Here is a 15,426-nt window from a genome sequence, read left to right on the forward strand (position 1 = left end):
TGCTTGGTGAAGGTCCCTGACTGAAAGCTTACAATTCGAAAGATAATTAGAGATGAGATACATTTATTGATCCCAAATACATGCACAATCACAAGACATGCAGATTAGGGAAATTTGTCTTCTGCTTTTGTCCCATGTGGTGAACATCACAGGACACACAGAGCAGTGGGCAGCCATGCACAGCACCCGGGAAGCAGATGTTGGGGTAGTAAGGTGCCTTGCTCAGGGGCATTTAGACAGTGGGGGTAGGGAGAGTGCTCTTTGGACTTTGGAAGCGATCCAGGTGTTGTCCTGGCAGGTATGTTGTATTATCACCGCGAGGAGTCGAACCAGCGACCTTCTAGTCCGATGTCCGTAACTGTCTGCCCATAGTCCAATTATTCTGCCAGTAGTCCACTGACTCTCCCATTTTAATGTGCCAATGCTTTTCCCCCCCCTCATTCATAGAAAGAAAAAAGAAAAAACACATATAATTGATGTTGTGTGTGTGTGTAGTACACTGGCCCCTTGAGAGCCTCCAGCCGTGCTTGCAGCTCTGTAAGACGGCACTGAGGCCCAGCTGTGCTTTGATTAGCATGTTACGCAGCACATTACAAAGTGGAGAGTCACACTTCAGGATCAAATCTGAAAGAACAAATCTAATTTTGTTGTCTGAACACATCATTAGCTTTCCTCGACCTTCAGCGCTCTCAGTAACAGCGCACAGATGTGTGGCTCTGGAAATTTGCGCTTATAAATCCAACGATAGAAAACTGTACCTCACTGGATGGGAGCTACCACTCTAAAAATAAAACGAGTCAATAGAAAAACTGAAAAATAATCATAGATGGAACAGTTTCCATGGGCAGAGGGTTGTTGATACTGACCGCAATTAATGGTATTTATTCCGCTTTTTTCATATTTCAGTGCATGAGCAGGTTATTGAAGGTCAGTGCACAAAAGGATTCAGTAAATTAAACCAAAATTTGTCTCGATATGTCTGTGTGTATATTCCTTTCATAAAACAAAAATGAAACAGATTACAGAGAAACGTATCCTCAGCCTGTGCCTGTTTTTCACCCGACACATCCAGGCCACGAGACTGTCAATACAGACACTTCAGCCCGTCATGTGGTCGCCATGGAATGTGGAATAAATGAACCGCTAACCCCTTCAAACCAGATTTAGAGGAACCAGGACATTTCATGCCGATTATGAGCTCGGCTGCAGCTGCTGCGTCAGAAGATGTTGCCGATAATCCAACTCAATCATGAGATCCTGAAATGTCATTAAACGCAACCTGAGACTCAGAGCTCCGATGTAAACACAGCAGTCAGCAGAGTGTCAAGAGCCCTGGGGAAATTATTCAACGGGCTTCCTCAAGGAAAACCACCAAGATTAAACTGACAGTTTCTACCGATTTAGTTTCTACACACATATAATCATCTAAAAACTTAAATAAACTTGAAAAACTTGTATGTAATAAAAGTAAGTTGTAATTTGTGGACAGGTTTCTACTCATTTAAATGAAATATACAGGAAAATCGTCGATGCCATCACCTGAAATTTGGCACGTGTTACCAAAAGGCTCTCAAAAGTACTATATAAACAAGTGAGGCAGAGATCTCAATTCTCCACACACAAATTCAGATACACTGAAACGTTGATGAAAAATGCATTCTACGTGAGGGACTGGCCAGCAAAAGGTTCACCCTGGATCCTTACAATGAAAAGAGGTCTTTACATTTTTGAAAACAGGAACCATGGTGGCAGCAGCACCAGTATAAGTGGTCTTGCATTCATTAATTCAACGAATAAGGTAATGTTTTTTTTAACCCAACATAAGTCTCTAGCAAAAATAAGCATTTCTTGGGTTAAAGCGTTTAAGAAGTTACTTTCCACATGAGTATATGGATGGTTTGGTGACCTTCTCCAAACACGCAGATGAAAACAAAATCGAATTTTCCAATAAGGCACCCAATTTACCGCACATCATTTGTGACATAAGACATTTTAAATGGGTTTGCGTTCATGTGGTTCATTATTGAAATAAATTTGTTCCCGAATGGTAAATTCTAGGGAATGCCAGCTTAAGTTGGAACCACTTAGTACTCATAGAGTCATCAAAAATGTTGGTACAAAAGTGGCCGACTACTGACATCATCAATTTAAAACCAATAAATATAATTTTACAATCAGCAATAAATAATAGCTTTTAATGTGAACCTTCATTCCTTGCAAACTGCATGTCCATCTCTCACAAGGACGTAACATCGGCCGTTTCGCCATTACAGACCTTTTTATGCTAACATGCCTGCTTTTGAAATTATTTATATGCTGTAACATCGGATCCCTTTTCTTTTCTTTTTGTTGTTGTATGTTAATATTTGAAAGAGGTGTTGAGATGTTCTTAACACATTCATTTTTAAACATTTTTACAGCGTTCATGTTTTTTCCTAATGGATGCTTTACAAAAAGACGTGATGTAAATAAATGTACAGGTTCTGCCATTGTTGTGACGTGACCAGGTATGGACACTTAAAAGCAGATTCACTGAGAAACCAAGAAGAATGTTGAAAAATTCTATATCTAGCAATTTTACATACATTGAACAAATATTCTGAAAATGTATCAGTCTAGCAAAGTGTTCAAACAGCGAGACCAGACTATTAATCCTAACATAGCTGTGATCGAACTGGATCTTCAGTGGCACCATTACAATGTTAAGAGGGAAATCAGCACGAACAAATTGACATTCTAACTCTGCTCTTATGTGAATAAGAACAACTGTATTTCAGTATTTAATTAATGTTTTTGGGACATCAATATCAAATTAGATGTAGTTTATCGTCAGCCGCTGCTGGAGCACAAATTAAAGGCTTCTGAGCAGCTTATGGAGACCAGTAATTAGTGTGTTATCTAGCAGATATCCATACGTCAACACTCCTGATTAGAACAACTGATGGTCGTTTGACATTTGATTTACTTTTGCGACTAAATGTTGGACAACCTGCTGTGTGTGTGTGTGTGTGTGTGGGGGGGGGGGGGTGGGTGGGGGTGGGGGTGGTGAAGGTTTGTTTTGCTGAGCCCATAACTTCACTTATCAGGTGGTGCTTTATCTGTGTTAGCAGATGTTCTATCATTAAAAGTCCACTAAAGTACGGAGATTTACGCTTGACTATCACAGCAGCTGGTGAAGCATAAACAGGAAAATGTAACGTCAATACCTGTTATAGGGATGACATGACACAGTTACTGATTTCACAGTAAACTGAATAATTAGTTGTACCGTTTCAAACTTTCATTACCATGGTAATATGGATGATACTGTAACAGTAGGAGAGCTGCTACTGTACTTAATGTAACAAGTTGCCAAACTTCTCGCCTACGCCTTTATGTGTTATTTCACATATCTGACCTCAGATTTGTGTACAAATAGTTGCAAGTGGACCAAGGTAACTCATGCGAGAGATTTGAGTGACAGGTTCACAGCATTAAGAGTGAAAGACAAGTTCTCACATGAGGAGGAATACTGCATTCCATGTCAAATCTGCAGCTGAAACTATGAGTTCTGACCATCTGCTCGGACAGTAAAAACATTATGGATTAGGGTGCCAGGTAGCGTGGTAGCTTGTTAGCAAGCTACCAAGTTAAGAGATCCCTGTTGTTTTGAGAAGTACAAAAAACATCTGGTTAATTATGAACCTGTGGCAGTACACATTAGAAAACGATGGGCCGTCTGCACAATACTTTGTTCATAATAGGTGTTTTGTTATGAACATTGACCTATTTATGGTTATGTTTAAACATTCATGACCAGAAGTTTTGATTGTAAAACAAACTGTTTCTTTAGCAAGCTAAGCCTTCCTTCTTCATCATAAATGCTGCGCATTTCATATGATGTTATGTGGGGCTCTATTACTATTTTTACTGACAAATATTATCTAAATATTACTTTAGTTTATATCAGTACTTTTAGAACATTCCGCATATTGCCTCAATAACTTATAAATTAAAAAAATAATTATATATAATCTTAAAACAAATCTTTGATGTTTAATCTCTTAGCTGTCATTATCAAATCATACCAGCCCATCTGAAGTATCAATGTAAGATTTCAATATCAATGCATGTGGATAACTTTCCCTTACTAATGATTTATAACAGTAGATGCCGGCATTACATAATGGTTAAACCATGTAGACAGTAACCTGGGTGATAACTTGGAACATTCTTAGTAGCGCTGCAACAAAACAATCAAGAAACATGATTGCTGGACTCTGCAGCTCCCAGCTCCCCCTCACCACCTCATTTACTGACTGACTGAAGAGGGCTTTGAAGTGTCCACCAAACTGTGTTGTGTTCACAGTGAAAGCCACAGAGTCATGGTGAACCGCAGGCATTCAGACAGATAGGCTGTGACCAGGGCAACTTAAACACTGAGGGACCGTGCCAGGGGGGTGTTACTTCGCTTAACAATGCGAAGATGCTGCACAGTCAGCGGGGGGGGGGGGGGGGCTTTTCTCTGCTCAAACTCCGCACTTTCAAACCACGAGAGACCCCCCCCATCATAATCTCATGTAATCTCTGTTCAAAGCACCTTCCAATTAAGCATTAGACAAAAGAGCCAAAATCCGAGGCAATTTATCAGTTCTTCAATGAACCAAGTCAAAGCCTCAATGACATTTTCCTTTTGTTTATTGTTCTGCATCTGGAAGTGATTTCCTGACAGAATAGCATGTGAATGTTATTTGGATCTTTAACTTTAAAGTTCTGAATGTCTGACATTCTTGCCAGCGTCTGAATGCTGCATTGTTATAAACGACCAAAAATTGTAAGTCTCATTTGTGAAAATCCTCGGCCTGGATTATCACCAAAATGGAATCAGCTAAACCCACTGCACTGAGGTATTTATACTTACGTTAGCCAGGTCTGTTTGTAACTTGTGGAAATACTTTGAACACAGTTGGACAGGACAACACACATTATGTAATGACACAATATCACCATCCACTAACAGTAATATGCTAGTGGATGTTGGGTGTCTATTGCAACATCAGGGTGTTGAAAGTTCTGGGAATCCATGGACAAGCCCTGCGCCAGACCATTAAACAAACAACTCTGCAGCCAATGGCTGTGGATCAGGAGAAGAGTTCACAACTGGGCAGCAGGATATTAAGGACCCACACCCAGGTTCCATCAGCCTGGGGTGGGTCCGTCTCAGCAGAGGGTTACTTGTGATTGAATGATTGAAAGAACCGATAACGCTAAGGTACATAACTGATGATCGGTCACTCACTCTGCTGGTGATTCCTGCCATCTGCTGTTGATTGGCAACTTATCATCAAACTAGAGTGGAAGACCTTCAAATGTACAAGGGATATTCGCTCTCTTGAATGTTGAATGTTATGCCAGAAACACAGACTGTGCTTGTAGAGACCTTATCTTGGGGCCAGCTGTTGAAGTAGTTCTTCGAACTGTCATCCTGAAATACGTCCTGAAGCAGCTGCGGTAGTTCCAGCGCCTGAACCCAGTAATGAGACTCTCTTCTTCCTTTGTTAAGTAAAAAAACGTTCTTTGAACAGGCGTCGCATTATTTTATCCTTATATTATTATTAGCTAGATCATATAAGGCTTAACATGAACAGTCACACAGATGAAAATTCCGTGCCGTTTATTCCCAGCGCCGTTGAAGTGCAAAGGCATTACCAGTCTGCAAACAAGTAACATATTCTATTTACTGCTATCAAAGACATGAACATTTCCGAAAGAATTCTGTAAACCATCAGATATTCTTTGCTTGAAAATGTAGTGTTTACAATGAATGATTTCAGATGAATCTTCTGTTTAGCAGTTAAAGGATTATTGTTGTAGAGCAGGTAAAGAAATGACTGAAGTGTTTCTAGTAATGTTTAATATCGAAATGAATTTCTAATTACACAAACAGAAGGTTTGTGCATTGATGTGTATAATACAATAATATAATAATATAATTAACAATCAAAAAGTGAAGAAACAAACAAATAATTTAATCAGACTCATCATTATATGAGAACATCCCTTCAAAAGCTCATTGGAACTACCTTTTGCAGTAACCAAAGTTGACCTGAATCTGGATTTTTATTTTTGTATTTTTATATAAATTAAATTTGCAACTTTTATAAACGAATGGCTTTTATTTACTTCTGCACTTGTATATTCATAACTCCATGCAAGTAAAGAGTCTGTCTTTCAATAATTCTGTAAGAATGGGTGCAGATGCATTTCCATTTCAAAGTCTCCAGACACTGTACCATGTCAGTTCTTTTTAGTTGTGAAGTGAACAGCTGAAAGTGAAGTGGAGCTGAGGTGCCACCCCTGTGTTGCAGCGCTCTTCATGGTCTTAATAGGAAAAACCTCACTGGGTTTGTGGTGGCTGCTGTGATTGGCAGATAAAACCCAGTCGGTGGTCTGACATTCACCATGGAAACTGTCAAACAACCAGACATGTTGTTTAGCGGACCATATAGTTGGGTTGGATTTCCAAATACTGGCAGCGTTTTATAGAAAAGCTCAGCTCCAAGAGTTATGGTCTAGAATCGGGAGGTACAACACTAGAATATCCTGGGGAATAACGCTGTTGAGAAATTGGTACATTTCTTCACACTCCTGTGTGTGTGTGTGTCTGTATTAAACACATCTTTCTGCTAGAATTTAATATATCTGCTTCCTCCATGTCAGAGCAGGGTCTCTCCACAGGGAACATGTTAGTCAAGGTGCTTCTGGCAGGACAGGGGTTTTAACAAATTCCATCTGATTTGTTTTTAATAGTGTTTGACAAGTTCAATAACCGCAACAAGAAGTTTGATGCAGCGAAATAGGCAGCAGAAAGTGATTTGTTTTCAAAATCATGCAGGAAGAGATTATTGAATATGAAACTTTATTTCAGAAGCTATGATGCATTCAGTCGCATTTCCATAATGTACTGTCTTGCTGGAAAACAAGAACCTGAGTGATGAGATCATTTTTGGCAAGACCAAACTAATGTCAAGCCAATTTGTAAGCTCTCTGGAATCGCAGGATACATTTGATGTATTTTTGAAAATGTTATACTCACAGCTCCTAGCATGATGCGGACAATGAGCCATCTGAAGGTCCAGATGCAGATGAGCGAGGGGGGACAGCGGCGAGGGACCTGGGACAGAGTCCAGACCGGACACAAGAAAATGGCCAGAAAGCCTGTCTCCAACAGCTGGCTCTCCCAACCTGGACAAATCAGCAGAATATGGACAGTTTGGTGCTTGACTGACTACAACTTTCTATCAACTCACTGCTCTTTCGTCATTCAGGGGCCACATCGTTCCGAGGTCGCACTTCAAGAACGATTGCATCACAGCGTGACTAGACTGTCCCAATGTGGAGGCTCCTCCAAATGTGTCCTTCAAGCCCCAGGCAATGGAGGTTCTAGATGGATCCTTCCCGCCCCAACATATCCCATGATTCACTGTGCTACTGTGACAAACTATTTTTCAGAGAAAGAGAGATTATGTGGCCTGGGTGATTTATGTTGAGTGATGGAATCTATGTTTTGATATTTTTTCAAGAAAAATGATTAAACCGGTGACCGGAAGTCGTCCGGCTGAGGTTAGGAGACCCCATAGTGACAGGGGACTTTGCCACATGGTACATTTGTTGATAGTGATCGCATCGGTTCAGGACAACCCTATCACTGCAACCAGAGGAATTGTTGTAAAATATATTGTTTTGTTTGTATGAAAGGTTGTTTCTCTCTAAATGTTGGCCCTGTGACACACTGGTGACCTCACCACGGTGTTCCCCGTCTCTTGCCTGATGTCAGCTAGGATTGGTTCCAGCTCCCCCTGTGACCCTCCAAAGATAAGAGATTTGGACCATGGTCCTCTCTGCTCCAGGTCTGCATGGTCAAACACTACGCTCATGCAACAAACCTGCTGTTGTGAGAGAGCAGAGACAATAGTTGCTCCATAGTCCCAAAAGCACCAGGTGCAGGGCGCTAAAGTCGCTGTGGAGGTGAGGGGAGGTCAGCTGCCCCTGTTCTTGGTTCCCCAAGCTACAAAGTGTTCAGTGACTTGGACTTGGTTCACGGATGCGGACAACAAGCGCAAGGTGGATTTACATTGTTTTCCATAAGTGGTTATGTACTCAAAGACCTGGATTACCACAAAACTCAGGGGAAGGATGCGATGTGGGTCAGGGAAGAACTCACAGATCTTGACTTTAAAGAAAATCGGGCATATTCAGGGAACGGATATCTGAGTGTGTGGAATTTGCTGCAGCTTGATTGGATTTAAGAGGACTGGGCCTTTTGGTCGAGGTACACGCCCTTCTGAGTGATATTTAATACAGCAAATGCATTGTGATGATTTCAGAGAATCACCAAGATAAATACAATGAAATCTGTCCCAATAGCTGTTGAGATGTTTTAGTCTGGACCAACGTGGTGTACTGATTGACACAGAGACCAGCCTTTCCAATAATTCCTAGAACCATGTCGTAGCATGACTAAACAAAGAACCCAACATAATTTGATAATATTCAAGTTACCTTCATAAATGCAATATTGCAAGTTACATTTTTTTTAAGGGGTTCTTGTGAGTGAACAGCTTTTGCCACTAATGCCCCCAAAACATCCCCCCCCCCCCCCATCTCTGGTTTGTAGTCTAGACGTGGGAACGATTGGAGCAGCTTAGTCTGCAGACGTGAAGCTGCGCCGTCAGCCATATTGTGATAATAGGTCTAAATGTAAAGTAGAGTGAGGGAGAATAACAAAAAAAAAATGTTTCTTTAAGAAAGAGAAATACGAGCCCCAGCTCCTGACCACAGACATCGGCCTGGCGTCTCTGACTACAAAGTCTCATTAACCATTCAGAGAGCTGCCACTGACCTCGCCACTCATCTGGGCCAGAGCCCTAACCTCATATTTATACTTTCTCATTTCCTTCTCTCTCTGTCCCCCCTCTTGACTGTTATGTTCATGACGGTTTACTGGGTACAAGTTGGGAGGATATGTACTGTACATCAATGCACCTTAATTCAGTCAGTGACAGTGGGTTATAACTTAATAACCGACTGCAAACAATCATAAGAGAGCTGGTGGTGAGATTTAGATTTAGAAGCATGAGCATAAATGTTCCTTTATGTCCATGAATCTACAACTGAGTGCACTTAAAGAATAAAACCATACGTGATTTTTTTTCTTCTTTGTGATCATCTGCATATAAAGTTCACACTCTCTTCCTAAAAGGACAGAAACAATCTTTAAGAAATAATAACTTTACAAGTATTTGGATATATTTTGATTGCTCCATGACCTATACTGCAACCAGCCAGCAGGGGAGCAATCAAAAGTGTTTGGGTTCACTCTTGGGGAGCTGTAATGTCATTCATCTTTATATAAAGCCTATGTTTAGGATCCATTCCCAATGGTATCTTCCCGAGTGCCCATTTCAACCCTACCTGGATTAAATGATAGGACTGTATAAGACTTGTAAGCGCATGTATGAGACGTGTCAAAAGAGCGCTTTGTAAATTAGACCTTAGTTTAAAGGGCCTTACCACATCCACTTCTCTTTTTCGGTGGAAAACTGTGTGTCACGTGGTTTAGATCATGAAGTTCACTTACCGAAGGAGTACCTAGAAAGACAGAGACAGAAGCATTCTTAAACATCATGACATGAAAAAAAATGAATTGAAGATTTCAAATGTTTGCATTATTACTATTATCTTCAAAGTAGGGGAAAGGTGGCCGACTTTCCCCTACTTTTGTAAAATATCAAACCTCAATCACGTATCTTATTCATGAGGGTTGGATAGCATGAATCGTTTCCAGTTGTTTTTTTAATAGTGAGGAGAGTGCATGCCTCCAAAATTTTAAGAACTGAGAGCCAATGTTGCTCTTAGCTGGAACAAGCTTTTCTGGCCATCGAGCAGACAAGAAAATCACTGACATTCATTACATGCTTTAGCGATTACCAAAAGTTTAAGGAAGGTATTTAAGATTCAAAACTGTAAGTCATTTACATATGATCCAAGCTGTATATGAGTCCATGAACCAAGACTCACCACAGCTGTCCCACGTTGACCAGCGAGTGGTAAAGCACCCACAGTGTCGCCATGATCACCATGTTGGCCATTCCCGTCACCAGCACAGACGCCGACAGAGCCATCCCCACCAGGGCAATGCCATCCAGGTTGGCATCCATGTGGCTCCAGTCCAAGAACCAGAGGATGGACGGCGTGTACGCGAGGGCGGCCAGGCCTATCTTGCCCCCCACGTAGCGTTTGACGCTGTTGAGGAAGTCCTTGCAGGGCATCAGACCGTGCTCACCGATCAGCTGCTTGTTCTGGTTGAAAGCAACGCTGAACGCCACCACTACGGGAAAAAGAGGGGAAACGGCTGTAAAATGTTGTGTATACAATGAAAATCGACCTTTTCCACAGCAGATATTTGGAAATTACGTAGTAGATCGGTAGACACAGGTGTAATTATTACATATTGTTTCTAGTGTTTCAGAAGTATTTTGAACAATTTAGGAGAAATTTTACTCCTGGGAGCACCAGTATGAACGAACTTAAAAGGTTCAGTGTGTGGAATTCAGTGGTGAAGTTGCATGCTGCAGCTGAACACCCCTCACCTCACAGAGAGAACCTGTGGCAGCCTGCAGTTGTCATAAAACTCAAAAGGTGTTCAGTTTGTCCAGTCTCGGCTGCTGTAAAAAAAACATGGCGGCCTCCGTAGAGAGGACACGCTCCAATGTAAATATAAAGTATTTAAATATAAAGAACCTATTCTGGAGTAAATCAAACACAATTTTGATTAAACACACTATTGAAAACATCATTAGGCTTAATTTATATTCGATTTCTGCCAATAGATCCCCTTCAACTAAACCTTACCGCTGGACCTTTAACAGTTCTGCTGAAGAAGGGCATTAAACAAAGAGTTTACATTTCCCAAAAGTTTGACATGAGCAGGAAACAAGGGAGTGGGTGTTTAGTTGTTATTTGGTGACAGGGTGTCAACTTTACACTTGTCCATGGACCACACACTTGTGAAATAAAATTGCATTCATGATTGCTGCAAACATGTGTTGTTTGTGTTTGTATGATCGCGTGTGCACTGCCTGTTTTACCAACATTTAATGAGAGAACAATATCTTTAGTGAGGATAATAAATAACGTAATGAGTCCCTCCACATCTTTCTGTCTCTGCGGTGCAAAGTTCTTCTTCACTCACAGTAAATAAAGGCGACTGAGCGCAGCAGCACGATGCGGCTGAGCCAGTAGGTTCCGGTCTGTAGCGACCCCGGTGTGTGCTCCTTGCCCGAGCCCGAGTGGCTGTCGGCCGCATGTTCTCCGCCGCTGTCCCCGGTCTGTATCTCCTTCTGTCTCCGGCTGTCCACACGTCTTTTCCTCACACCGCTATCCTCACTGCTCGCCGCCATGTTCCCCGAGATCACGGTCATGTGACCAAACCAGGACCTAACAGACGCGGAAGTGAATTATTACACCGGTAATAATGTTATTAATCATATGATGAAGTTATTATTATTGTTGTTATATTGATGATGATGATTATTATAATAATGATATTGTTTTGGTGTTTGGTATGATAGTAACTATGAAAATGACAATATTATAACTATGTTTAGTAGTCATAGTAGTATTGATTTATAACAATAATAGAATATATTTGGGGTTTTTTATTGTTTTATTTATAATTGAATAAATAATCATAGAGTATTAACAGCAGCTGTATGTATATGTATTTATATATGTATTGTATTTATAGTTATGCGTATATATTTTGTGGGCACATAATTATAGTCAAATGTAGTAATTATTATTATTAATAAAGATGATAATAATAGCCTAGATTTATTAATTATATATGTGTAAGAAGCATTTCATATTTTATGCTTACGAAAAGCACTTATATGTATATATATATATTTAGTTTGTTATATATATACTTGTAAGTGTATTTATTTTGTAAATGTATAGTTACAGTTAAATATAGTGACAAATACATTTGTCCTTCACATTCAGTCGAAATCTTCCTGTAAAGTTCATGATTTCCTGCCTCTGAACTTGTACAAGTCAACATGTGTAACTTTTGTTAAACAGACTCCTATGGCTTTATTTTGATGAACATAATAACGATTACCTATATTTCTCTGCCTCCTCCTGCTTCTTGCCAAACTGGGAGGAACTCCGCTGGTCAAAACTTTGCAAAAGCCAATAGGACAGCAGGGGTGGAGAGATGCAAGTGCCAAAGAGTGTTATAGAGCAAACGTACTGAAAAATAGGTGCTCGTCAAACCCTGCCCTTGTCGTGCGCAAAGGAATGGAAAGTACAAGTCAAAATACGACTTAACTTCGTGGTGAGACAGTGTTCCGGCTGCGCGTCTTTACGCACGGAGAAGGCTGTGGGAACCTAGTTGACGAATTCTTGTAGAAAAACTTTTTTTACCGGGCAAACATGACAGAGGAGAACAAGTCTTTGGAGCATCCTTTCAGTCCGGCGGACAGTGACAGCTCCACGACCCCGCACGGTTCGGACACAGAGTCTCTGGCTTCTTCTGCCGGGCAGGACACGAGAGGGACTCCTTCGGGAATTACGCACAAGCCGGAGAGCGGCGGCAGCAGCGCGGAGGACGAGCGCTTCCCCGCATGCATTCGCGACGCGGTCTCGCACGTGCTGAAGGGATACGACTGGTCGCTGGTGCCGGTGCCCAGTCAAGGGGAGAGGGGGCTCAAGGGCAAACCTCACGTGAAACGGCCCATGAACGCGTTCATGGTTTGGGCGCAGGCGGCGCGGAGGAAGCTGGCGGATCAGTATCCTCACCTGCACAACGCGGAGCTCAGTAAGACGCTGGGTAAACTGTGGCGGTGAGTTTACTGGAACTCAACAAGGGGCTCAACTTCAGCCCAGGATAACTTCAAGTCGGTGCATGTGGATCCGTTTCAAGACGCCCAGAGTTTGTGTTTCCAAGCCAAAGCTTCTTCGCATCTTTTACTTCACAATGAGAATATTTATAAAAGCAACGTATTACAATTTTCACAAAAAACAAATGTTGGTTGCTAAATACCTTTTCCCCTGAGCAGTACACTACAACAAGTGGTTAAGTTTTGGCTCCAAAATTGGTCAGTTTCTAATATTTTAAGATATGGAGGCCCATTTCCTCCAGTCACAGAAAAAAAGATTGTTAAATCAAAATTATTAAAGTCAAAAATTGAAATTGAGATAGTTGCTCAAAATAATGAGATGGCAAGTTATAATTTTGAAAGATATGGAAATAATTTTTTAAGATAAGTCATTCTTTTGAGATATTGTCATTATTTTAAGATGGTAAGTCAGTATTTAGAGTTGTTAAGTCATTATTTGAAGATATAGTCATCCGTTTGAGATATTAAGTCATTATTTGTGCTCTTAAGTGGGCTATACAGTACTTGGGTGCCTTAGTTACACTCCACCACAAGTGACACTCAGTGAGCAACTACGTCCATCAAGGCCCTATATTCCCCAAAATTTAATCAAGCTTCACCAAATTTCACACACCCATATATCAGTTTGATGAATTGAATTGATGAAACATTTAAATGCAATCGCATTTAAAAAAAAAGGTCCCCCTGAGCTGGATCCACACCAGAATTGAATGGGTTCTTCCCTGACTCATACAACATCCTTCCACCAGATTGAGGGAATCAGTTCAGTTATTTTTATGTCATATTCTTCACTAACTAAACAAACCAATAAACAAATGGACAGGGCTGAAAATATAATACAGGACAAATAATATCCTCACAGTGATATTATGAACAAAATATCATTCAGCGAAGTAAAATAATTTACTTGCAGATATATTTGAATGAACTTAACTTATTCAGTTACTGACCCCTCTCCTCTTCAGGCTTCTCTCCGAAACGGAGAAGTGTCCTTTTATTAAGGAAGCAGAGAGACTGAGGCTGCAGCACAAGAAAGACTACCCTGACTACAAGTACCAGCCTCGCAGACGCAAAAGCACCAAACCGGGTCTAGGTGACTGTAGAGCTGGACTGGTCCAGCAGCATCAGGATCAGGACTTGGTTAAGACAGAACCGGGGACGGCCAGACTGGCTGGGACAGGGGACGCACATCATCACTACCATCATGACAGGACAGGTGAGAGAATGATCTCATCCGGAAATATGTTTATACGTTTCATTTGGCAATGCATTGCAATTTATCTCTTTTACCCTTCTCCCAGGTCAGCCCCATGGACCTCCAACACCTCCCACTACCCCTAAAACCAACTTTCACTTGGGGAGCAAACACGACGCCCATCGGCTTGTGGAGAGCAGCGGCGGCTCTGCTCCTCCGCCAGGCCGTCAGAACATTGACTTCAGCAACGTGGACATCTCTGAGCTCAGCACTGACGTCATCAGCACCATGGAGGGATTTGACGTCCATGAGTTTGACCAGTACTTGCCTCCTAACAGCCACGGCTCTGCTGTTCTAACTCCACCGGATACCAGCCATGCACATAACAACCCCCCGGGAGCGTTCATCCTACCCAGTATCCACTCTCACTCCCACAGCATGTCTCCCAAAACGTCTCGTGGGACTTCCACTGGAGTACCAACATCTTCTTCTAGCAGACATGAGGCCCGTGAGGACACTAACCACAAACCTCAGATCAAAACAGAGCAGATGAGCCCGGGTCACTACAACAGCTCCTCCTCCACTCCTCCGCCACCACAACCAGAGTACACCTCCCTCAGCTCAGGCGCCTGCCCTTCCTCCACCACCTCCACGTCTTCCGCCAGCCAGTTTGACTACACTGACCTTCAGAGCTCCAGTCTCTACAGCGCCTTCTCTGGGTACCCTGCCAGTCTGTATCAGTACCCCTACTTCCACTCCTCCAGAAGTCCCTACGCCGCACCGCTTATCAACAGCCTGGCCTTGGCGCCATCTCCGCACAGTCCTCCCTCTGGCTGGGAACCACCGATCTACACAACACTTACTAGGCCTTGAAGACGAGGATACAGTAAAAATAGGTCATATAGACAAAAACTACACAGTGTGAACATTTGACTTCCTGAAGAGATATCTCAAAAGTGTTTCGGAGGGTTGGCATCTGTTAGCTGAATGGGTCATTAAATGTTTTTTATCACAGTTTTTCATAGTTTTGTCTCTTGACTAACTAGAACGGTCTGGGAAATCCCATTAAAACCATCACAGTAGACTGAAATGTTCCATTAAAGCTCCACACTAATGAAATTGTTTTTCATGCGTGAGTCGCTCATTATAGAGGCAGGGTGTTAGAGATTTAATGGAAGGTTTTTTTCCACACTTAATCTGGCTGAGTGAAACAGTTTCCTCACCTTCAGCTTCACATTGGTGGGATTTAGAGACGAGTGACTTACATTTTGATTAAAAGGTTTTTCT

At 41.7% G+C, this 15,426-nt stretch overlaps 2 protein-coding genes across 3 annotated transcripts in view; one reads left to right on the plus strand and one right to left on the minus strand.

Moving 5' to 3' along the window:
- Positions 1-11,477, minus strand: part of lmf1 (lipase maturation factor 1) — a 30,048-nt gene extending 18,571 nt beyond the window's left edge. The window contains exons 1-4 of one of the 2 annotated variants that reach the window (XM_062413962.1): positions 11,234-11,477; positions 10,060-10,369; positions 9,620-9,630; positions 7,076-7,224 (exon numbers count right to left, since the gene is read on the minus strand). In XM_062413962.1, the coding sequence (XP_062269946.1) occupies positions 7,076-7,224; positions 9,620-9,630; positions 10,060-10,369; positions 11,234-11,462 (699 nt within the window). In that variant the 5' untranslated portion in view covers positions 11,463-11,477. Of the gene's footprint in view, positions 1-7,075; positions 7,225-9,552; positions 9,574-9,619; positions 9,631-10,059; positions 10,370-11,233 lie in introns of those variants that run through there. The other variant, XM_062413963.1, reaches the window with a different exon arrangement.
- Positions 11,478-12,170: 693 nt separating this feature from the next.
- Positions 12,171-15,262, plus strand: sox8a (SRY-box transcription factor 8a). Its single transcript, XM_062413964.1, has 3 exons — positions 12,171-12,887; positions 13,910-14,160; positions 14,246-15,262. Exons 1-3 carry the CDS (start codon positions 12,478-12,480, stop codon positions 15,010-15,012), a joined length of 1,428 nt encoding a protein of 475 aa, XP_062269948.1. The 5' UTR covers positions 12,171-12,477; the 3' UTR covers positions 15,013-15,262.
- Positions 15,263-15,426: the final 164 nt, after the last annotated feature.

Source organism: Platichthys flesus, chromosome 20, assembly GCF_949316205.1.
Source record: "Platichthys flesus chromosome 20, fPlaFle2.1, whole genome shotgun sequence".
Classification (NCBI taxonomy): domain Eukaryota; kingdom Metazoa; phylum Chordata; class Actinopteri; order Pleuronectiformes; family Pleuronectidae; genus Platichthys; species Platichthys flesus.